This window comes from Chlamydotis macqueenii, chromosome 1 (genome assembly GCF_036417535.1).
Source record: "Chlamydotis macqueenii isolate bChlMac1 chromosome 1, bChlMac1.mat, whole genome shotgun sequence".
NCBI classification, from domain to species: Eukaryota; Metazoa; Chordata; class Aves; order Otidiformes; family Otididae; genus Chlamydotis; species Chlamydotis macqueenii.
In genome coordinates this window covers 206,953,080-206,976,164 of record NC_141556.1, presented here as the reverse complement: position 1 = coordinate 206,976,164, position 23,085 = coordinate 206,953,080, and the positions used below count along the sequence as shown (strand labels likewise).

General features: G+C 39.3%; 1 protein-coding gene across 1 annotated transcript; it reads right to left on the bottom strand.

Annotated features, from left to right (window-relative positions):
• Window positions 1-1,016: 1,016 nt before the first annotated feature.
• RAB38 (RAB38, member RAS oncogene family) lies at window positions 1,017-21,849 on the bottom strand. The gene is made up of 3 exons (XM_010122891.2): window positions 21,645-21,849; window positions 14,062-14,342; window positions 1,017-1,169 (listed from the first exon to the last, which is right to left on the bottom strand). Exons 1-3 carry the CDS (start codon window positions 21,847-21,849, stop codon window positions 1,017-1,019), a joined length of 639 nt encoding a protein of 212 aa, XP_010121193.1.
• Window positions 21,850-23,085: the final 1,236 nt, after the last annotated feature.

Sequence of the window (23,085 nt, the reverse complement as noted above, 5' to 3'; positions counted from 1 at the left end):
TTCTCAGAAAGCAAATACTCTGCTATTCGACACAGACGTGTTCCTGAAAAGCTTAACTGTTAAATTATAGTGTGGATAGTGCATTTCCCATGCAATCAATATGATGGAGGAATCTATGCAGGGACTTATAGAATATACACAGTTTAAACACACAGGAACAACATCTGTGGTACTAAGGGTGGAAAGGCAGGAACAAAATCCATGAGTGCTTTTCAGAGGAGATGCTGGTTTTCTAGAATAGACAGCCTTTCTGAAAACTCTTAGCTGCTTCAATTACGAGACTACCCCGATTCCCTCTTTTGTCACTCATTACCCTTGAATTGTTGCATCTTGCTTTACCTGAAGACAATGCTAACAACTATAAGAAATTAGCTCTTCAGAAAGGGGCAGCAAAAACTACATCAAGGTTCAGTCTCACAAGCTGAGTTCTTCTAGATAACTGAATGACGTGGAAGATTGCTTCATGTTCAATTCTGCCACTTCATCCAGGAGACTGAACTTGCAATGGAAATCTTTCACTCTGAGCTTTCTTGCTGTCTGTTTCTGAACAGCTATATTTTCATTGTCATCATCATCTTCCTCGTATGAAACAAGATTATTCAAGTGTGACGGGTGACACAACAGTAATGGTGATGGTTGCCTGGTCAGGGTATTAAGAAGACAGGCTGGAGGACCACTAGACATGTAGGGTATTGCTGCAGTCACATCACAAACAGGAGCTTTCAGAAACCACATTGCAAAGAAAGAGATTTTGATACCACTGGTGGTGCTACCCAACCAGGAAAACATAGCCATCACCATGAGTCTTATTTCACCAGTAGCCAAAGACAGCTTTGAATAGTTGCTATCAATGAACAGTTCATAATAAGTTTTATCTGTCAAAAAGTATGGAAAAAATTAAGTATATTTTTGAGAAAACGGCAATCTGCTTACGGACAATCTGGGCAGGCTGGGTACATTGAATAAAGTATACATTGTGAATCATAGCTCAGCTCTTGTAATAGTCTGAAAGTCTCTTAGGATTTAAAGCAAGCTGAACAACTGACAATCTTGGAGGAATTCAAGTGTGGTTTTATAATATCTGGTTCAATAGACTGAACTGCATCACTCTCACTATCAATTATGTGTTTCACCAAGCATCTGGAAGCTTCATTGATGTTTATATTTTCCTGCAAGTAAAAAAGAAAGAGAGGCTGATTAGTCAATATTAATTACACCATGCTGCATATTTCCTGTGCATAATTAAACTTTTCTCTAGGCAACATAAAAGTTTCTTTTCCTTAATAAATAGCTTTTCTTTTAATTGACTGTATTAAATAATGCTTACTGCAGTTTTTAAGTTAGCTAGGTTTTTTGTATATTATGATTCATATCTCCTTTAAAGTATACACAGAGCTCACTTTAAATTACCTCAAACGCTTGGTGATTTGACTGCTTCAATAAACTAAAAAAACAAATGCCGGGGGGATGTTAGAGATGCCTGAAGTAATACTGTAAAATCCATATTTTACTGCTTGAATAATGAGTACCCTCATTTTCAAATTATTAATTACCTATCAGCAATTACAGCCAACAATAGTACTTATTTTTTAAAGCCTTTTCCACAGTTTCAAGAAGATCTCTGCATATACAGTGCTCACAATGAAACCTGTGATGAACCAAATTCATTGAATAAATTATACAATCTCAAGTTATTCACAAGGCAGTAAAAGATTTATATAATTTGGAGTCCTCACTTATTTTTTGTTGAGGTTGACCTGTCTCCAATGTACTGCTTCAGAAGAGATATCACCATTGGTTTAATTTGTTAGACAGAAATCCTCGCTCTAGGGCTTTAGAAAGAAAAGAAAAGCATGTCTTTTTCTACATGTGCCTTACTTCAACAGGGTGTTTAACTTGCAGCAACCCTTACTCTGTAGAACAAGCAAAGCTGAAACAGCCTGACTAGTGCGACACAGCCTAGCACAGCATATAAAATAAGCAGTATTACTGGGTAGGGATTTTTTTTTTTAATGACAGCCACCGATATATTTGGAATGAATAGTCGGGCTTTCTGGTGTAAAAGACACTCTTGACTCTAACTATTGACATTGATTACTTATTTTACATGACAGGAGATAGAAACCTCACTGTAGCTTCAGTCTCCTGGGAAATCATATCACACACCCACATACATATATATAGATATGCATACAAACCCAAATGTGTAACCACAAACACCTCTTGCTCCATAAAGATTATGTTTTTATTTCCAGTCTAAGACTGAGCCAGGTTTCCAAGCTGAATTTGGAGCCTGTTGTACTGAGACTATAAACAGCCATGCACACAGTGCCATGAAGTCTACCTTCATCGAATGCTCAGCATCAATTCAGCACCACTGATAAAATAACCTGTAAAATTCAATATGTGAAACTTTTTTTGCGTGTGTATGTCCAGAAAAGTCAGGTACATTCTTTAAATGTGAAGTTCAACCACAAAAAAAAAGGAAACTAATGTATGTGTGTGTGTATTTCAGTAGAGATGGTATAATTACGCAAAGATCAAAAGCTAAAGTAATAGATTCTGTGAGACTGATAGCTAATCCCCTTGCAATCAGTGCCAAAGCTCCACAAACTCCATTGAGCATCTCTTGGCACCACAGTAAAGAGTTGAAATCTGGGGATCTAACTGAAAATGTTAATTAGTGCCAAGATTTCACAGGTTTCTTCAAGTACACAAGTGAACTTAAATGTCTGAGCTTTGACCTGTAAAGAATATCAGTTGGTTGTAAAAACCCAAATCTTTAGACAAGTCATTTACATGCTAACCCTTAGAAAGTAATACAGAGCTGTGTACTGAGATGTTAAAATGTTAGTGTATCACATGGTGCTCTCAGGCCAGACAAGAAAATTCCTCAAGCATGCACCGAAAGTCTTTTTCAGAACACCGTGAAATTTTAGGAGAAAAAACAGACAATGAAAAATATCTCTCTGTGCTACTTAGAAAGCCAAAGACAAAACAGAATTGTTAAATGCACAAAAATATACACATAAAAATCTTTTGCATTGCATTTTCCTTTATTAATGGACTGATAAGCATTTCATTTACTCATGTGCTGCTTCTCTCTTGGGATGGCAGCATGCATTTTTTCAACAATGTCTTAGTGACTATTTGAGATTGTGCCCAAACCAATTAAAGTTCAGACGTATTAACAGAAACCCTCTTTCTCAGAGGCTTAAGATCAACATTTTATAAGAGTGAGAAAGCGAGAAGGAACTCAGTCCCACAAAAGGATAAATGGGTGCAGGTGGACATCTCTTATCCCCACTGGTGATGGATGGAAGCCCATGTGCCAGACTCAAGTCTAAACATTTAGAAAAAAAAAACCAAACAATGCTATTTTACTTCAACCAGAACTCAAACCAAAGTGAAACTGTATTATTAAAACTCTTTTTAAACCTCTATAGCTTTTTTTAGGGAAGAAAGCCAAATTTGAACATGTAAATATTGTTTTGACATAAGAAGTCAAAATACTTAGTTTTGGGAATACAAAAAGCTTCTCTTTTTCTGTGTTGCTCTTTCTCATTTTTCATGAAATGATTTACCAAATTTGACCCATATTTCCTGTAACATTGTTAATTGCATTTTGGATTGAGTTTGCTATTTCCCTGGTAGGTGTCTGCCCAGATCTACTGTATGTCTGTGAAGTGGGATTAGATTCAGATAGAGATCATCCCCAGCTCTGGCCATTCCACCTGAAAAGGCTTCTGCTTTGAGTCCATGCCCACCTTCCTCTCTGCCAGGAAACCATCCCTTCAGATGTGCCTGCCGAAGTTCGTGATGCAGCTCTTACTTCTTCAAGTAAAATGTGCTGCTTTGTGACAATTCACCATTTAAAGCACTTGCACCCGTGTGATTAAAATTATGCCCATTGTTCTGTATGAAAGGAAAGGAATAAAAAGTCCTGTCTGCTGTGTGTGTTGGAACAGAAAGGCGTTTTCTTATCCTGAACATGTATATGAACTATCTAAGCTGTGTGGATTCAAATTTCTGCAGGGGTACAAGGGGAGCAAGAGAGGAAGGGTGACTCCAGGAGACATCACAGCTGGTTTTGAGCTTGTGTCTAGCTCCAGCCTTCTCCTGTGGTTCAGATGACAGCTGCTTCGTGGTATGGATGAGAAGCAACATGTTAAGTCGCTCGCTGCGAGGAGCCTGTGCTGAAGCCAACAAAGCAACTCCTGCTGTTCCAGCTCTGTGCCTGGACTGCGTCCTTTTCTGATGCTGCTGTTGCCTTTTGTTACAACCCTAATCCTACAGTGTCTACTCCATGTCCCAGGTCTGTGTATCAGACATGGCTGTATTCTGGTCTGTCTAATGAAATATCGATTTCTGCACCTTTCCTCCTACAGTGTGTTTTGAAAAAAAAAAAAAAATCAATATTCTGCTAGGCAGTGAAGCAGCTGCAGACAGTAGAAGGTATCTGCTATCCAAACACAGACACTCAGAGACCTGGTAATTTTAAAGAGCAAGAAGTGTTGAAAGGCAATCTAGGGAAGGACAGAGAAAAAGCAGCAGGTGAAAATCCACCCAACAAATACAAATAAACCAACAATCAAAGTGTAAAATTGGACAGAGAGGAGTAATCACAGACACCCTCCTAACTGTACTGAAACATGGAAACAGCCCCAATTATGCTTAAAAATAAAAGAAATTATATTTCAAAAAAGGAAAGAAAATATAGGTGACACAACAGAGGGAAACAATATCTTTCAGTGGGTCTCTATGTTGAAATGCCTTAACTGTCATCTCCCTTATGGCTTTTGTTCTACACAGAACACGACAGGAATTGTGATGATTGATGCAGTTCAGACTTTTCTTTCTCCTTTTCTTTCTTTCCATGCCTTGCTTTGCCTTACTTTGCCTTTTCTCTTCTCTTCTCTTCTCTCTTCTCTTCTCTTCTCTTCTCTTCTCTTCTCTTCTCTTCTCTTCTCTTCTCTTCTCTTCTCTTCTCTTCTCTTCTCTTCTCTTCTCTTCTCTTCTCTTCTCTTCTCTTCTCTTCTCTTCTCTTCTCTCTTCTCTTCTCTTCTCTTCTCTCTTCTCTTCTCTTCTCTTCTCTTCTCTTCTCTTCTCTTCTCTTCTCTTCTCTTCTCTTCTGGTTTTACTAACTTCCTTTCTTAACAAGTTCTTTAGGTCACACTGAGGGGCCTACTTTGCCTCCTTGATGGAGCCATTTCTGAACATCAAGATGTTCAGCAGTTATCTAGCTCTTGCCATAGTACTAGGAGCACCTGTAGCTTGTTTTCCAACCCCCTCTGAGATCACTTTTACCTTCACATTTCTCCAAACATTGGGGAAGGTCTGTCTACCCATGTTACTTTAAGGCTGCTATTACTCAGCACTGCATCTTTGATGTGTTTATCTGCACAGCATCTTTCTGTGACAGGGAAGTGCTGCTATGGCCATTTATCACATGGAGAAAAATCAGAGCCCCAGACTGACAAAACTTTATGAAATCTGGTCCAGCACATAGTGGTTAGTTGGAAAGTGGGAGATGGCATAGTTTGAACACTTCTCATGGTAATGTAGGAACACAACACCTTTCTTTCCCAAGGCTCGTGGGAGAGTTTTTATGGCAAGACCGAACAGGAAGGATTTTACACATATTATGGTGCCTTTGCTGCTATCAGTCCTCTTTGTGCTTTCTCTCTATGGCTCACACTGACATCCTCATTTAGCATGCTAACTGTTATGAAACACTGTCCTAGGCACCTCCCCTTGCCCTGTCCCCTGAGGTGCCTGACCCATTTCTGTGACTTTTGTGCCTCAGTAAGCTCCAGCACCTGAAAGACACTATCACAGTCACTGATGCAAGAGCTAAGTTGTGAATCTGGCCCTAAGTGACTTACCCAGCATCAACTTGCCAATGTCTGTCAAAGCAAGGACCTGAACCCAGCTCCTGTAATGATGCCTGACCACTTGAGTCAATCTTTCTCCTGACTTCGTTGAGAAGGAATGCAAAAGTGAAAATCAGCACATGCTACTCCTTATTCTATTACCAAAAAAAGCAAGGCAAAGCAAATAACTCTGAGTAATCTCTGAAAGACAGAAAGGAACACTGTAAGATGGAAATTAAATTACAATTTGTTTTGTAGATTGATCTTCAAACGTATGTTTTCAAAGGGCAGATTTAGGTAAAGGATAGCAATTGAGGGCAGGGAAGCAGAGTTGCATGATTTAAAACATTTTAACCTATTGCGATGGGAAATAATGCCGTAGACTGGTAACACAACAATCACCTGAAAGGAAAATAAATACTTTACTGAATGTGTCTCAAAACAGTACACAAACTCAGCAAGCTGCTTTGCATTCTAGATTGCCTTCCCCTTACCTGTCAGCTCTAATGCAGATACAGAATATTAACATTTCGAGAAATCCATTTTAATATATGAAATAAATCCCATCAGCCTGGACTGGCTCTTAGCTCTTTACAGAAGAAAAAAAGACCTCTGCTAGTTTTATGGGCCTGTCTGACTTCCAAATGGAACTTTTCTTTCTTTTCTAAGCAGATATCTTAGATTTGTCTGTCTGATTGTTTTCTGGTAGAAAACTGCTCCTTTTCTACATTTGAGTAGTTTATTTCTCTGGCTAAATCTGATGCTTCCAAGTCTTACTTTGAAAGTCAGTGTGTATGCGGGCACAGGTACCTAACATGGGCACTTAGGGAGGTCTAAGCCAGCACCACTTAGAGACATGACCTTAGACTCTACTACTGGAGTTACAGGAAATCAACTTCCCTTAAGTAAACATTTACAAATTCTGAAATATTCACGTATTAGATGGCAATCCAGTGAGAATCACATCGTTTCCACATTTTGTTTCTAAAATACACTGAAATACAGAAGCAGGGGTGCGACTTCTGGAATGTTTTAACCTGCAATACCTTGGAGCAAGCAATCTGAGGAAATGGCTCCATATGGTTCCTTAGCAGAGCCACCTTGGAAACCATTGGTAGCAGTCTTACTAAGATGCTGTGTCATGCTGTTGTGGTTTTGTTTCTAGGAAAACAGAATCACACAAGTCAAAAGCCATCCAGATGCATGAACATGAGATGCATGGATGTGAACTGCTGTGACTGCAACCCTGAGAACAAGATAATTTCTGTAATTGAATACTTACAGCTGGTTGGATATTCTGCAACAAAATTATTGGATTAAATGACCTCCAGAGGTCCCTTCCAACCTCAACAATTCCATAATTCTGTGAATTTCCAGCTTTTGGCTAGCACTAAATAACTTGGTTCATAAAAATGATCCAGAGAGCTATAGGACAGCTCCAATACCTGTAGGATGATTTGAAGCAACTGCTCTTCTTTTAGTCATGGGAAACAAATGCTGCAGAGAATTCTGCACAGGGTGACTGTATATCTGAGCTGAAAGCTTCTGCCTTAGGTGTCAGCTTTGTTTTCTGGTTTATGGCAGAAGCTGAAATATTTTCTAAGGCTCTGTGCAGTGAGATTGGTTAGCCATTTTTTGAGTTAACGTAGGGAGTTGATGAGTTAACTCATTGTCATTAAGTTAAAGACAATGTAGAGAGCTACACATCCCTAACTGGGTCTGGCAGTCTCAGATGGATTGCTTTGGTTTCAGCTCCCAGATCAGCAGATCAGCTGCAGTGTGTCAGCCTAATTCAAATACATATCCAGACCTTGTTTATCTTTATGGAAATTGAAGCCACATATCCTGTTCGTCTGCAAGTCTACAGTTTAGCTTGTTTTTTTTTTTCAACTTTCATAATAATTGTCCAGTCAGAAGAATGAAAGAATTTGCTATTTAAACAAGGGCTAGTAGAGCTTTGTTCGTTCACAGAGCTCACTGGTAAGACGAGCAGAATTGTTGTCCTTGCTTTGTGAAGAAGATGCTGGATCAGAGGAGAGAGTGACTTCCTGAAGATCACCTGGCAGATCAGTTGCAAAGAGGATTCCTGATTCCTAGTCCAGCATTTCAGCACTATGACACACTGTGGACTGCCTGTCAGACAAAATCCGAAGAAAGGACACATTATCCGCCTTTCTGAGATGAGGAAAGATTCTATAACTTTTTCCATGTCCAAATAGCCCATATGCTCAGTTTTAATTCAGTTTCCAGGTCACAATGCTCAGCAGACAAATAGCTGTGGGCTTAGCCTAGTTTGGTAAGGATCTGAAAAGCACAGTTACCAGCTCTTCTGGGTAATTGGGAAAAAAAGGGGAATGTCTTTTCACCTAATTCCGTATTGCTGACAGAAGAATTACAGCAGGGAAAAGAGGAACTCAGGCATAATCACAGCACAGCTATGGTCAGTCGTCAGGTATTTCAAGTTATTTCTGAAGTAGGTATTTTCAAGCACATTTAGTTTTGCCTGACGTGTCATCTGTTTTGATGCATAAGTCCCATTTTCATTATGAAGTGATAATAAGCTTGAAATTGCTGCTTTTCTTATCCAAGTCTAAAGCTCGCCTCTTTGAACAAGGAACAGCGGTGAAAAGAGTTTAAAGGCTTCAAATGTGTGTTGAGCTCTCAGCTACCCTGACCACATATCAGATAATTAAATGTCTGACAGGAAGGAGAAATTTTCTTCCTTTAAAAAAATGCACCTTTCACAATAGTTGCGGTAATGTAATTTGTTAAAGAATTTACTATTAGCATTAGAATCATAAAATCATAGAATGGTTACTGTTGGAAGGGACCTTTAAAGGCCATCCAGTCCAACCCCCCCTGCAAGGAGCAGGGACATCTCCAACCAGATCAGGTTGCTCAGAGCCTCATCCAACCTGGCCTTGAACGTTGCCAGGGATGGGGCATCCACCACCTCTCTGGGCAACCTGTGCAAGTGTTTCTCTACTCTCATTGTAAAAAAAAATTTCCTAATATCTAATCTAAATCTACCTCCCTCTATTTTAAAACCATCACCCCTCATCCTATCACAACAGGCCCTACTGAACAGTCTTTCCCCATCTTTCTTTATTTTATGACTAGCTGGGGATGTGCCTTTTGGATTGCAATCAGTATGAACAAACCAAATAACCATATGTAGAAGAGACCAGCCTCTCCACTGGATATGTGGTGATATGTGTAACTTATGACTATACTGCACTGTGCTGTCACCCCACAAGGCCTGGCAAACTACCAGAAGATTGGAACAGGCTGAGTATTTCGTTTAGATTAATGTAAGAATCAAAACTAACGCATGAGAATGCATTAGGTGGCTCAAATATTTTATATTTTGAAGTTGTTAAATTAAGAAAAACAGCACTAGGGAATAATACAGTGATGTTTTTTTCAGTGCAATCTGCCAGTGCTACAGACAAAAAATTGAAATCATTGACAGCTTGAAATATGGTAGGTACATATATAGCATGTTGCTTTCTGCAAGGCAACCAGAACTAAAAGATACATTTTTATAAATAATCACCTTTATTTTTCCAAAATGCATAAATCTTATTCAGTTTTCTCTGAAGGCTACATGATTTCCAAGCACGTCTCCAGAAAACCTCTGGAGATCTAATTACTCCAAGATACCACAAAAAAAGAGTTATTACTTATTTGAACTGCTAAAACTGTTAGCTGCAATATGATGACTTCTCTGTCAGTGTTATTCCACTTCAGAAAGGAGTTTCTATTCTCTGTAGTAAACATAGCTAGTTTTTTCCCCCAGACTCGAGTTAAATTATTTAATATTCCCTAGGCTGAAAGAATGCCAGGTACATGTTACATTAAATATTTTAAAATAGCGGTAATAATAACTTTTGTTTAGAAAAAAAAATGAGTAGTTTTTAGTTCAGAACTTACACTGAGTGGGGAAATTATTCTGATTTAACTTAGCCTAAATGTTGTGATACTACCGTCTTAGTGAAATTACTCTTCTTTGCAACATTTTAGGGTAGCCTTGGCTGCAGTTACCAGGAAATGGTGGAGTTCGAGATCCTTAAGGCAGCGAGGAAGGCATGCAGCAAGCTCTCTACCCTGAACTTCAGGAGGGCAGACCTTGGCCTCTTCAGGGACCTGCTGGGTAAAGTGCCATGGGATATAGCCTTGGAGGGAAGAGGAACCCTAGAAAGTTTGTTGACATTCGAGGTGCACCTCCTCCAATCTCAGGAGCGATGCATCCCAATAAAGAGAAAGTCGGGTAAAAACGCCAGGAGGCCTACATGGATGAACAAGGAGCTCCTGAATCAACTGAAAAAACAAAAAGGAGGCCTACAGAGGGTGGAAGCAAGGACAGGTAGCCTGGGAGGAATAAAGAGAGATTGTCTGAGTGGCCAGGGATCAGGTAAGGAAGGCTAAAGCCCTAACAGAATTAAATCTGGCCAGGGACATCAAGGACAACAAGAAAACCTTCTTTAGGTAGGCCGAGGATGAAAGGAAGACCAGGGAGAATGTAGGCCCTCTCCGGAAGGAAACAGGAGAGCTGATTACTCAGGATATAGAGGAGGCTGAGGTACTGAATAACTTTTTTGCCTCAGTCTTCACCAACAAGGGCTCTAGCCACATCACCTAAGTTGCAGAAGGCAAAAGCAGAGACTAGGAGCATGAAGAACTTCCCACTGTAGCAGAAGATCAGTTTTGAGACCATCCAAGGAACCTGAAGGTGCACAAGTCCATGGGACCCGATGAGATGTTCCCACAGGTCCTGAGGGGACTGTCAGATTAGGTTGCCAAGCCATTATTTATCATATTTAAGAAGTCGTGGCAGTCTGGTGAGGTTCCCACTGACTAGAAAAAGGGAAAAATAACCCCCATTTTTAAAAAGGGAAACAGTAGTCTTGTAACTACAGACCAGTCAGTCTCACCTCTGCACATGGCTAGGTCATGGAGCAGATTCTCCTGGAAACCATGCTAAGGCACATGGAAAATAAGGAGGTGATTTGTGACAGTCAACACAGCTTCACTAAGGGCAAACCGTGCCTGACCAATTTGGTGTCCTTCTATGACCACCAGGGGTTACAGCACTGGTGGATAAGAGACAACGAACTGATGACATTTACCTGGACCTGTGCAAAGCATTTGACACTGGAATAGGTTGCCCAGAGAGGTGCCCTATCCCTAGATGCCCTATCCCTAGAAATACTCAAGGCGAGGCTGGACAGGGCTCTGAGCAACTTGATCTAGTTGAAGGTGTCCCTGCTTCTTACACAGGTGTGGGAACAGAGAGTGCAGCACAGCTGTCTGATATTGAAGAATTTGAGCTATGTCCTTGAACACCACTTGCTCAATAACAAAAAACAGCAACTAGAACAAGATAAGTAAATACCAAAGGCAAAAATAGTAAAAACAACTAAAAATCTATAACCAATCCAAATGAAGTTTAAGGCGCGTGAACAGTATATTGCTATCAATTGAATTAGATGATTAAGCGCGTGCATTCCGCGTGTAACTGAGAAAAGATATAAAAGACTTAGGCTGACAGATAATAAGGGTCTCCGGTACACCATCCACAGAGTCCGTGTCCTTATTGCAACACACGGGGGTTAAAAGTTCCCTTCCAATTCAAGCCATTCTATGATTCTATGATTTTAAAGCCAGCAGCCTCCAATTCTGAGTGGAAATCAGGTGTGGGAACTGAGAATAAAAGATCCTAGTCTTCGGTCTATAGCAGCACTGAACAGCCTGGTAACAGTCTCAAGCGTTCTCAACTCTCACTTCTCCCTTCACAACGGCTGTTGAAGACATCTTGTCATAGCTGGATTTCTTTCTGTTCCTACATGATTGCACTGGTAACCTGAGGACTGCTTGGGCTTCTGAGTGAAATAAAACAAGAAGAATCTAGATATTTCCTTTGTTTAAAATAAGTCAAAATCCTAATTCTATGTGGCTTAGAAAAACGAGGACTGGATTTTCCTCTGTTGTGACTTTTTTAAACTTTTCATGTCCTTTACACTTCAATAGTTCTGCCCAAGACTGGCTCCATCATCACAGTAAAATCTCTCTGCTACCTTTGAAATTGTCTGTACATTCATTCTCTACCATGACCTGCAATGGCCTCTGGTACAATAAATGTGGTTGTTCTTTCTAAGAACAACTGGGGACTGAAGTGTGGAATTCATGGTACATATTCCTTTCTCATAGGCCAAGGAGCAGTGACCAGCTGCATGACTTTGCTGATCCAAATCTAGAATAATGAAATTATGGCCCTTTATTCTTTAAACAATGGTCCATCCTGTTCCCTCTATTCTCTTTGTAAGTCTTTTAGATGCAGATATTTTAAAACAATCTATTATTAATTTCTCTCCACATTATTTTTGTGATGGTTTTGCCCTCAGATCTTACTTTTCAGTGAATTACTTCTTGTCCCCAGGAAATGTAGGCTCACACACATGTCAGAAATTAAGAAGATGAAATTCTGAAGAAAATAGCCATGTACAGTGTTACACATCACTGTTGAACTGGATCCCAAATACTTGCAACCAGAAATTTAATGTTATTTGTAGCCTGAAAGACAGTTAGGCACCTAACAGAACATTGAAAAGAGACAGAATATGTAATTCTTATACAAATAACAATAATTTGTGCTGCAATAATCCGCTCAACTCCGCTCATCTTCTTCTTGTAGCTGCTATTGCAAATGCTTTGCTCTTTAGGTTTTCAGGTTTTCCTGGAAAAATTAGCTTTCTGCCATACATCAAGAAGAAGCTGATGTAAGAGATCTTGGCCTCTTTCTTAACCAGAACTAGACACTGTCCATAGTAAAACTTTAGTTATCCTAGAGAGGAACACTGGATTCTGGTGGCCTCATCCAGCAGAAATCATCAGAGATCCACAGATCTGAATTCAGACCCAGTTCTGCACATGCAGGAAAGAGAAGTACCCTGTTTGTAGGCCAAGACCAAAATTTCTCTCTTAAAAATGGCGTTTTGAAGAAATAGTGACTAGTTTTTGAACCCATTCAGTAGGAAAGTGAAGACACTGACCACAAAGACATCTCAGCCCAGAGCTCATGCAATGCTTAAGATAGACTAGAACATGGTGCTACTCACTTGCTGTTACTTCTGCCAACTACAAGTGAGACTTCTTTTAAATATTAATACTTAAAGAAGAAGTCAAGACCAGAAATGTGAAATACAAGTATACGCACCAAATGTTCTCAAGTAACTTTCATAAAGTGCTTAAAAGAAATTAAACAACTGAATGTAGCATTTTAACTTTCACTCTACTAACAAACCAGACCCAAACTGTTTACATTTAAACCATCCAAACATTCCCCAGAGCTGCTAATGATGACACTAGCTTTCATAATCAGAGAATGCAATAAACATAATATCCCTTGAGTTGTTGTGTTTGAATCGATATGTCATATGCCAGCTCTCCAAATCTTGCATGCAGTGAGGTTATCTGAGAAATCTCAAATTGATGTGCAAGAGCACTGTACCTTGGGCCTTCGTACCCTGAAAGTCTCAGTGCCTTTTCTGATTTTTGTCTCAATTTTCTTATAGGCACACAGGAAATCTGTACCAAGGCAAGGAATTGTACTTCAGAGCAGCTCATTTGGCACTTTGATCACTGATATTTCCTTCCTCCTCAGATATGTGATCTTTTCAAAAAGGCTTTTGAGAATGAGAGCTTATAACAGTAAGCATTGTATAAGCTGTACAATAGACTGATTTTTTTTCTGGAATCTAACACAATAAAACTACTGTCTCAAATCATCATTTCTCAGGCAATGTGGTTATATAAATAGTTAGAGACAATATTCACTGTTAAGAATTATGAAAACTATCCTCATATCATTCATAAGAGGTAGCTTTTGTGTCTTGCCAAAGGTCATCTTCCTGCCCCGGCTATTACACAGTAAGCTGTTGACCAGTTACGTACTTTACTGCTGGCCTATCGTATTAAAGGACTTGTGTTTCAGAATGCTGCATATAATTTCCTTTGCTTTGCAATAAAAAGCCTAAAACAAATAGACATGTATAAATTTTAAAGTTCACCTTCAATTATTTCCACCAGAGAGGAGCTTTGCAAGGTACACATTTCAACCAAGTGAACTGTTTTAGAAACTAATTTCTCTGTACTTGGAGAAACATTTAAGAAGAATTGGAAATATTACCTTGGCTGATGTTTCAAACCAGCCCACAAACCCATTCTCTTTGCAGAACTGATCCATCTTGATGCCGTTGTTCATAAGAACATCTATTCCCTGGTCGCATTTGTTTGCTAAGAGGACTGTCGGCACAGGTTTACCATTTGGAAGAACCAACTTAGAGTCCAAGTCCTCTTTCCATTTTGTCACTGCTTCAAACGTTGCAGGTCTTGTAACATCAAAGACAATAAATGCCCCCATGGCTTCTCTGTAATATACCCTGGTCATGTTTCCAAATCTTTCTTGACCTGTGATGAAGAAAGTAGGAGGGAAAAAAAAAACCAACAAAAAAACGACCTTGTAAAAAACACTGCTTCCAATCTAGGTCAATATTTCACTTAGTAGGTTTTCTAAGAGAACATTACTGAGGGTAGGGCTTAATTTCTTAAGTCTCTGGAAAGCTACTATTTACCTCAATAATTATAAGTACAGTTCTAGACTCATTTCCATAACAAAGCAAAACAGCACAGCATGGAAAAGGAGTTTTAAAGCAAACACCCAAGGAAAAGCAATAACTTTATGACAAGCTTGAACTTCAGTGTACAGTCTTGTTAAGCTGCCACATTTCTAGGTCTGCGGACAGTATCAAGGGTCTTGGTGTGTATTATAGGACTTTATGCAAAAGTTACAGAACATCTAGGTACCAAATTGGAAGCACTTTGATACTACGATATTATGTGGGAAACACCTAACACTATTCATCTGCTCATGCCTGAAGAGGATCCTGCATATTCTCATGCAAGTGATAATAATCAACTGTAACATAACTAAGCTCTGGAGCCATACCAGGCATTAGAGTCATTATGAATTTACTTTTACTGGCAAACTAAAACATGGAGGTGAGAAATGTGAATTTAAAGCCTTACAAATGTAGGAAGTGTTCTGAGAATTAGCACAGCAGTAGCAATATGAAGAGTTATATTGCTCCAGTGAAAAGAACTGGGAGGAGACGTTTCATACTAGATTTTTTCAGAAGCTTTATGGTTTTATTGGCTGAATTCAAATTGTTCTCTGGGAAGTTTTCACAGTATTTTTGTGAGCTAACAATATATTATTGTATTCAAACATGGACATTTGTAAATATCTATCATTTTACATGATTAACAGTGTGAAAATTAACACACTTGACATCAGGATGTGGTATGTTGATAAGTTGTGAGTTTGTTAATATGTATTCTGTTTTCATGGGAACTTTGAAAAAATGTTTGCAAGAGTGGAAATAAATTACACAGAATTTTTCTTGAACTGAAAAAATAGAATTTCCATTGGTGTCTACTGCTGAGCTGTGATCCAAATAAGAAGAATTATAAATTCCTGAAACATCTCACGACAGCAGCAGTCTTTAAGCAAGATAACTCTTGTATTTAATCATACGCTTCCATAGCTGAGAAAAAGTGCTATGAAAATAGACAACATTCAATGGAAACTTATTTCTAGCCTTATTTTCTCAATGTGCATAATTATGAGTAGGTTAGGAAGACAGAAGGATTGGCAGTCTGCCTCTGACCCTGGAAAGGTTACCTGTGGAGGTTTTATCTGACGGAAATTGTACTGTCAAATGTAAGGCTAGGTTGAGAACTGAAGAGTGCTGGTTACTGGGCTTCTAGATCGTGTAGTTTCATTATTAAATGAAATAGCACTGTCCAGGTATAATTATGACCAGCCCTTAGAATTCACTGAACACACTTATGGGGTTAACTCCGTCTGTTTGTGATGTTTATCTTTGGTTTTATACACTAGCTGTTGCAGCAAGGAGAAAGCCATTCACACGATACAGAAACCAAAAGTAGATATCTGTCTTCTCCAAATTCATGTCAGATTCTTTTTTACCTTAAACAAACGTTGTTTCCCTTTGATAACGCAAGATAGAAATGTATCATTTCTGGGAAATATGAGGTCATATTGAAAATTTCTTATCACTGTGCTTTATTAAAATGTCTTATGATTCTTACCAGTGGGCTAATCAGAACGGCTAAGTTATGTGCTATTCAAGAATCTTGCTGAGCGATTTTTATTTTATCTGCAAAAAGGTGCCTTCAAATGAAAGTCAAGATCTGATTAGAAACAGTAGTGAGGCAAGCAGCAACACATACAATTAGTTTTTGGTGCCTAGTGTTTCAGTGACACTTTATGCTTCTCATGTAAAGTTCTTGAGTGGCTTGCACTGTAGATGAGATAGAAGAACAGCTGAACTTGGGCCTCACACATATCATTGGGACACAGATCTCTAAGACAGGTGCAACATGTTGTCATAGAACATGAACTATATTATTAATTTGCAGCATAAAATCATTCATCACCAATAATCAAAGTTATTAGAGGAATAAAAGGCTCCTATGATGTGATCTTCTGCCAAGTAGTGGTCCATAAAGTTCTGACAAATGGTATGACACTGATTCCTCCTCCTCTTTCCAGCTGCTATTGCAGATACCTAGGTTTTTCACTGCACAGAAAAGCTGCCATGTTTGTGAAAACAGCTTTATGCAGGAGTACAGAGCTCACCAATTTCCATTATCAGTTACTTCAAAGAAAGAGAAAGAGTGGAGCTGCTGGATGAATAAAGTGCCTAAAACATTTTTGAAGTGGTCTTTTTCTCCATCAGTTGCAATTAATATATGAATATGCTTGGCATAAAGACATTATGCAACTTTGAATGGAAAAAGAGGTGGTTTGTAAGCCACAGACTTTTAGTTTTATGTTATTTCCATAATGGCTTTACTTTTATTTAATTTAGATTGCGAAATAAGATTTTCTTTCTCTAGTGTTTGCACTGTGCTTGGAGAGCTAAATATTGTGTATAAGGATCCAGGAGGACTCTTTTTTTTTTCCCAAAGATTCTCCCTTATGTAAACAAATACATATCTTAATAGATGAGGTTCCTGAAACTTTTTCATTTAGCAGAATTACTTGTGAAAGTAGGCACTGTGCTGTATTAAAGGTGTCAGTATCTGGCCTTATGTTTTCAGCAACACAATGGCTTAGGCAGTAATTAGGCTAGAAAATAGATCAGCCATTAGGTATTCAGTGGTATCTCACAAGCAACCTTGAACACTAGAATCTCCTTTATTGCGAGAGGGACTGGGGAAGGTGGGGTTTGCTTTTCATTGAAAGGGTCAGAAACTCGTGGAATGTTTGTTTGATTTAGCCAATTTTACTTGACTGCATCCCTTGCAAGGCCACTGGCATCTGGCATCAAACCCCATGAGTCTGATGGCCTTTGCCCACTGAGACGGTGCTTTACGTTGGGATTCATCAGCCCTAATTTAGGTTTAAAAAAATTAATGGGGTATATCTAAGATTAGGGTCTCTTTGTAGTCAAAGACTGAGAAGAGATATCTAGAGGGTACCTTCTCAGCAAGGAACAGGTGTATAAGAGTGGTCACATAAGCTTAATTATGGAGATATCTAATCTCTGCCCTCAACACCCTGGTGAGCCTAGGGTGAGTAGTTATACCCAGATGGGTCAGTACAAGATGTCTAACTGTTAAACCAGATGAATCCTACCCCACTTTGAAGTGAACCCAATGAGATCAAGGTACTAAAGTAATAAGGCTTCCATCAAAGGGAAGGACTCCTGTTTGAATGGCACCTGCCCGCACGTTTATCTTAATCTCAGTGGTACCTCTGCAGCAGGGAAAGGTATCATTGCATGGACTTAAAGCAATCAATGGCTGGATTTTCATGGCTTATAAAAATGCACTCCACATAAATTTTCCAGCATGGCTTGCACAGAAATCTCCAGTTTTCACTGGAGACCACTATCATCTCTGATAAAGTTATAAAAAATAATGATAGAGTGCTAAAGCTCAGATAATTTCCACCATCTCCTCTACAATATTTGACATAGAGTGCAAGATAAAAATTGATTAAAACTACCTAATGCTCAGTTTCACAATGGGTTTTACTTCTTGCCACCATCCCTCATTCTAAGAGTCAAAAGCTTCTGGGAACCAGCATACTTACAGAGGGCCTTCAGCCAACACTGAGAAGCTGGAAATTGTGGAGAAGATTTAAACATTTTAACCTTTCACTTCAAAAAAAACTTTCAGAATTTCCACCCTTGAATTCAAGTAATTGTTTTTATGGGTTGAAACTTAAGCAAGCCTTGAGGTGATTTTCACCACTCCAGAATGTGGAAAAGCAGAGTGTGAGCAGGATCAGGCCCACAGATCCACAAATCTACGCTGAAATAAAACCATCACAGCAAGGGACTTATTTATGTTTGCAGAAGAGTAATTTCAAGGTAACTTAGCCTAGAAATCACCATGACTATCTTATTTATGCATATGTACTGCAACGCTTAGCAGCCACTAAAAGCCTAAAGCACTGAGGATGTGCTGTGCCTGGCATCAGTCAATGGTCCATTTACTCCTTCTGGAGCTTAACAGTCTTAAAAACTTTACAACTGCAGAGACATTTGCCTATATCTGTGCAAAGACTGCCATTTCTGAAGGTGAATGCTGCAGAGAAGGGAAATGAAACTGTTCTTTCACCACTAGTGTTGATGTCTCCAATGCATTGGACCAAGTGTTTATGAGATGAAATCTAGTCTTGTGAAAGCAAATCAATGTATTTTTGGTAGCAATGAATAATCCAGCCCATGTATACAGAGCCGGAGGGGTAATGGTGATGCTGATACAGTTGTGAAAATGTAGCAGGTGAGGGGGGGAAGGCTCTGAAGCGCTGCCCTCTGCCCTCCGCTGCACGCACAGGACTGCTCCCCTGCAGCAAATCTGCAGCCAAACCTGGTCTTCAGAGACATCTCGGGGCTGTGTGGACACAAAACACAGACAGTAGCACTGGGAGGTGAATGAGAAATACAGAGGTGAATGGGAAATACACCCAGATCTACTGTCTGCAGTAGCTGTTTTCTTCAAAAGCATCCCAGCCTGAATCTGCATGTATGACAGAGCAGCTGAGGTGATGGCACACTTTAACAGGGTTGTGAACACCAAAACTGAGAATTTGGGACATTCAGTGAAATAAAATGGAGCTGGTGGGAGAAAATTGAAGACAAGGAGAATTTTACCACGTATATATCTTCCTACACACAGTACTGAAAATTCAGTCACTTGAAACTTAGACTGAATCAGATATAAATTCATAGATTTTAATGCCAATGTGTTGTTACAGATATCATAACATCATAAACCATGAAGTTTTGTCCAATTTTCTTGTCTAACACTCATAGCTTCAGGAATATATAATCTGTTAAAAAAACACCCAAGTCTTGATGTAATAATATAGAATGCAGAACCTACTTTATCCCTGAATTAATTTTTCTAATGCTTAGTTATGCTTATAGTTCACCATTTGTCTCTCATCTAAATAAATGCAGTTTCAGCATTTAGCTATTAGATCGTATTATAGTTACACACACCCCCCCCCATACTTCAATTCAAGATGTCCTATATGCTAAGCCAACATCCTTCAGCTTGGTTAGAGACAGAAAATGTATTGCTTTCCCACCAAAGCTAAACATGATCTAATAACAGAAATTATACCAAAAGACAGAGGATGTTCTGAGGCCACAAATTTCATTTTCCTCCCTCTTACACTCACATATTTGTGTTTTGCAGGTGATGATACGTGACCAGCCACAGTTAGGATAAAACACTTCCATTCTCAGTATATTTCAAATCAGTTTTACTTTACTTTCATTTTTAAACTTTTTTTTTTTTTCTCACCAGCCAGATGCTTTATTCGTGACATCTGCTATGCCAGGATCGTGCTGATCTGAATTCAGTATCTTGCTTACAGAACGTATTTTCTCTGTTTATTTATCAACAGTTAAAGCTCCTTACACAGAAGTCATTAAGACTGAGACAGCAACTCTTTTTATTACCGACCACGTCTTGACCTTCACAGAGATGCTTTGAATTGAGCAATTCATATGAAATTTAGTACCGTGCTGTAATTCTCTCTGTCATGTGTGATAACTCAGAAAGCATTCTAGTCATTCAGCGCTACAACTTGGCGTAATGCTTCTGCAGCCTGACTGAAAGCTACATCATATGATCCTTCAGCACATGATTAGTAGTGGAATAAATCTCTGAAACAAGGCATGCAAAATGCTTTCTTTAAGTCCTCGATGCATTCAGAATTTACTATTAAATGCTTTTTCTCGTGCAGAATTTTTTTTTGCTGGATGCGTATTTATTGTTACAATCGGTCGCTGGTGAGCAACAAAAGCAACGCCTTCCCTATTATTCCAACTTTTAATAAAGCAAGCTGAGCATATATGTATTTAGAATTATAAAACCACAAGACTGTGCTGATATGTAAAAAAGCCGAGGTTATGCATGTTTTGCGTAAAGCAGTGTTGTTGCATAAGTTTTAGTGCCTTGGTGCTAAATTCAGAGCTCAGACATGAGGCAGCTAAGTGCAGCAGAAAGGCACTCCCTCCGCCGAGAAGAATGCCAGGAATTTTCTCATTTCACCCGTTTCACTCGGTGCCGTTCCAGACCAGATCACTGAACCCGCAGCTCAGGCCACCGGCTGGCACAATTGCCTAACAGGTGATACAATGTTCACCTCTACTCCTTATTTAACAAACGTAACTTCCTAATTTAACTGAGTTTTTAAAACACCTTCCCTTTTGCTGTAAACTATTGTGTTGTAGCTGTACCTACATATGCTCAATGAGAAACAATTACTTATAGCATGTAGAATATGCCATCAAGATAAATTTTTATTTTGTGGACCAAAGAAAAAATGCTTAATTCCTAGTAAAGGGGTGGCAGAAAAAAAAGTTGTGGGTTTAATTGGAAGCCAAATATAAAAACTCTGAAGCATTGGCAGCAACAATGTCACATTCTGTTTTTTTTAATGATGTAACCATGCAACGATAGATGGAGTTCCTTATTCTTTTTCTCCCCACAGAGTTCAAATTATATTTTTTTGCTTGATGTTGGAATAGAGACAAGCAAATGTGAGTAAATACATTTTTAACAACCAGGATTATCACCAAATAGAAACACTTCTCTTTTCAAAGCATGTCAGAAGTTGTTTACATTTCATTGGGCTGAAGGAAGGAGGGCAGGAGAGAGAGGAAGGAAAGGAAGAAGGAAGGTATTTTGATAAAGTAAATCGGTGACACTTTTTCCTTATTTTTTTAAACTATGAAAATAATTTTAAATATCATATTGAATCCTTCATCTCTTCCACCAAATTAAAAAGATGTAACATTACTCTCCCTCCCATCACAGAGATCTGTCAATCTAACAAGGGAAGCTGAACAGCGGCAGCTGCAGGGGAAGAATTGGGGCATTTGGAGAGGGGTGCCCATGTCCCCATACGTGTCTAAGGGCTTGGGAGAAAAATCAGACAAGGCAGGTTTCACTCTGACACCCCTTGTTTAGGGGTCCGCTGGCTTTAGGGAAACTCCAAGTTTCAATCTGCCCTTAAAGTTTTCTCCCCTCAATCTCCTCTCCCTCACCTCATAGGCACTGGTAGTGCCAAACTTAAAGTTGAGTAGAAACAAATTTGGGTCTATGCTTTGTGTTGTCTTTGGATGAGTTATGGAGCAAAAGGTTCTTCTCTGTACTCACCCGCAATATCCCAGAGCTGCAGCCGTACCACCGTCTCAGCATCCCAGCTCAGCACCTTCAAGGCAAAGTCCACCCCGATGGTGGCCCGGTAGTGGGGGGAGAAGTTCTGGTGGACATAACGTTTGATGATACTGGTTTTGCCCACTCCCAGGTCCCCGATCACCAGCAGCTTGTAGAGGTGCTCCTTCTGATTGTTCTTCTGCATCTTTCCTGTGGCTGTGGCTGCTCCCTGCAAACTGATTGCATGCTCTGCCCGAGGAATCCTGCCAGCCCGAGGAGGAACTGGGGAGGGAAGGAGAGCAAGGTAGGTGGAGGCTCTTTCCCTTTGTACAGAAGGAGGATCTCCAGGTCCAGCAGGCAGCCCTGCTGGGAGATGAAGTAAGCAGGGGACTGGGAGAAAAAGTCTCCCAGAAAGTTTTGTGTGGATATGTAAAGATCAGCACGAGGTGTGCCTGGGATTAGTCTGGCTACTAAAGACTTTGCAGGAAAATTCATGCAGCAGTCCTGTTCCCTGTTTCACTCCTCATTGGAAGGACAGTGCTTCTGTTGTGCACTGGTTTTACACACTTTTATTAATCACTGTCTTGGTGATAATTTATCACTGTGTGCTTGTTTCCAGACATCTTTAAAATGCCAGACACTGCAAAAAGAATCAGAAATCTCCTTTCAGAGCTTTCATGCCCCCTCTAAAGTGCAAAAAAAAAAAAAAAAAAAAAAAATTAAATCAGTGTGACTTTAACTGTGGATGTGATTTGGTTTTAATCAATGTAAATCAGTGTGAATGCAGTTATATCACTAGAAGTGGCAGTTATAGCAATATAAAGAGTATACATCTGTGTACATACTATGTGGGCTGTATGAATTTAATTATAACAGATAATTATATATAAAACAGATTTTTAAATTTCATTAACGTAATTGTGATTGTCTGTCTGTACCTGTAAGCATGCTCACATCTGCTGAATGCAGCACATAGCTTATGCTCTGTAGTTTTTTTTTTTTCACACAACTGGACTCTAAAATGCAAAAAATCCAGATTTATCCCATGACTCACATAATCAGAAGTTATGAAAGCGTAACAGCACTACAGCATACGAATGCCAGAATCCCAGCATTCCTCTGTTTTCCAAAATAAGTGACATCAAACTTGCAAACAACTAAACCCATTTGAGTAAATCATGCCACAGACGTGATTTATATTTTAAATGGAGAACACAGTGACAGTTTTAACCAGGCAGCTTAGCTGGGCACCGCTGTCCATTGCCTAGAGGTGTTTGATTCTTTTAACAGTTTTGATAGCAAACCTCCAGAACTGTAATATTGTGTGAAACTCACCCATTAATGGTTTTTACATTTATTAATGATCTTGATAAAGTGCAAACATATTTTACACTTACTGAAATAGTATTTCATGGAGTTCCTATCCAAATGTGCACTGAAA

What these genes read in the sequence shown, in the direction of transcription:
- RAB38 (XM_010122891.2), bottom strand. Translation starts at nt 21,849, where the DNA reads ATGCAGAAGAACAATCAGAAGGAGCACCTCTACAAGCTGCTGGTGATC. An exon ending in GCAGCTCTGGGATATTGCGG is followed by an intron (nt 14,343 to 21,644) that starts GTGAGTACAGAG and finishes TCTTCATCACAG; the next exon opens with GTCAAGAAAGATTTGGAAAC. An exon ending in GGTTTGAAACATCAGCCAAG is followed by an intron (nt 1,170 to 14,061) that starts GTAATATTTCCA and finishes TTTTACTTGCAG; the next exon opens with GAAAATATAAACATCAATGA.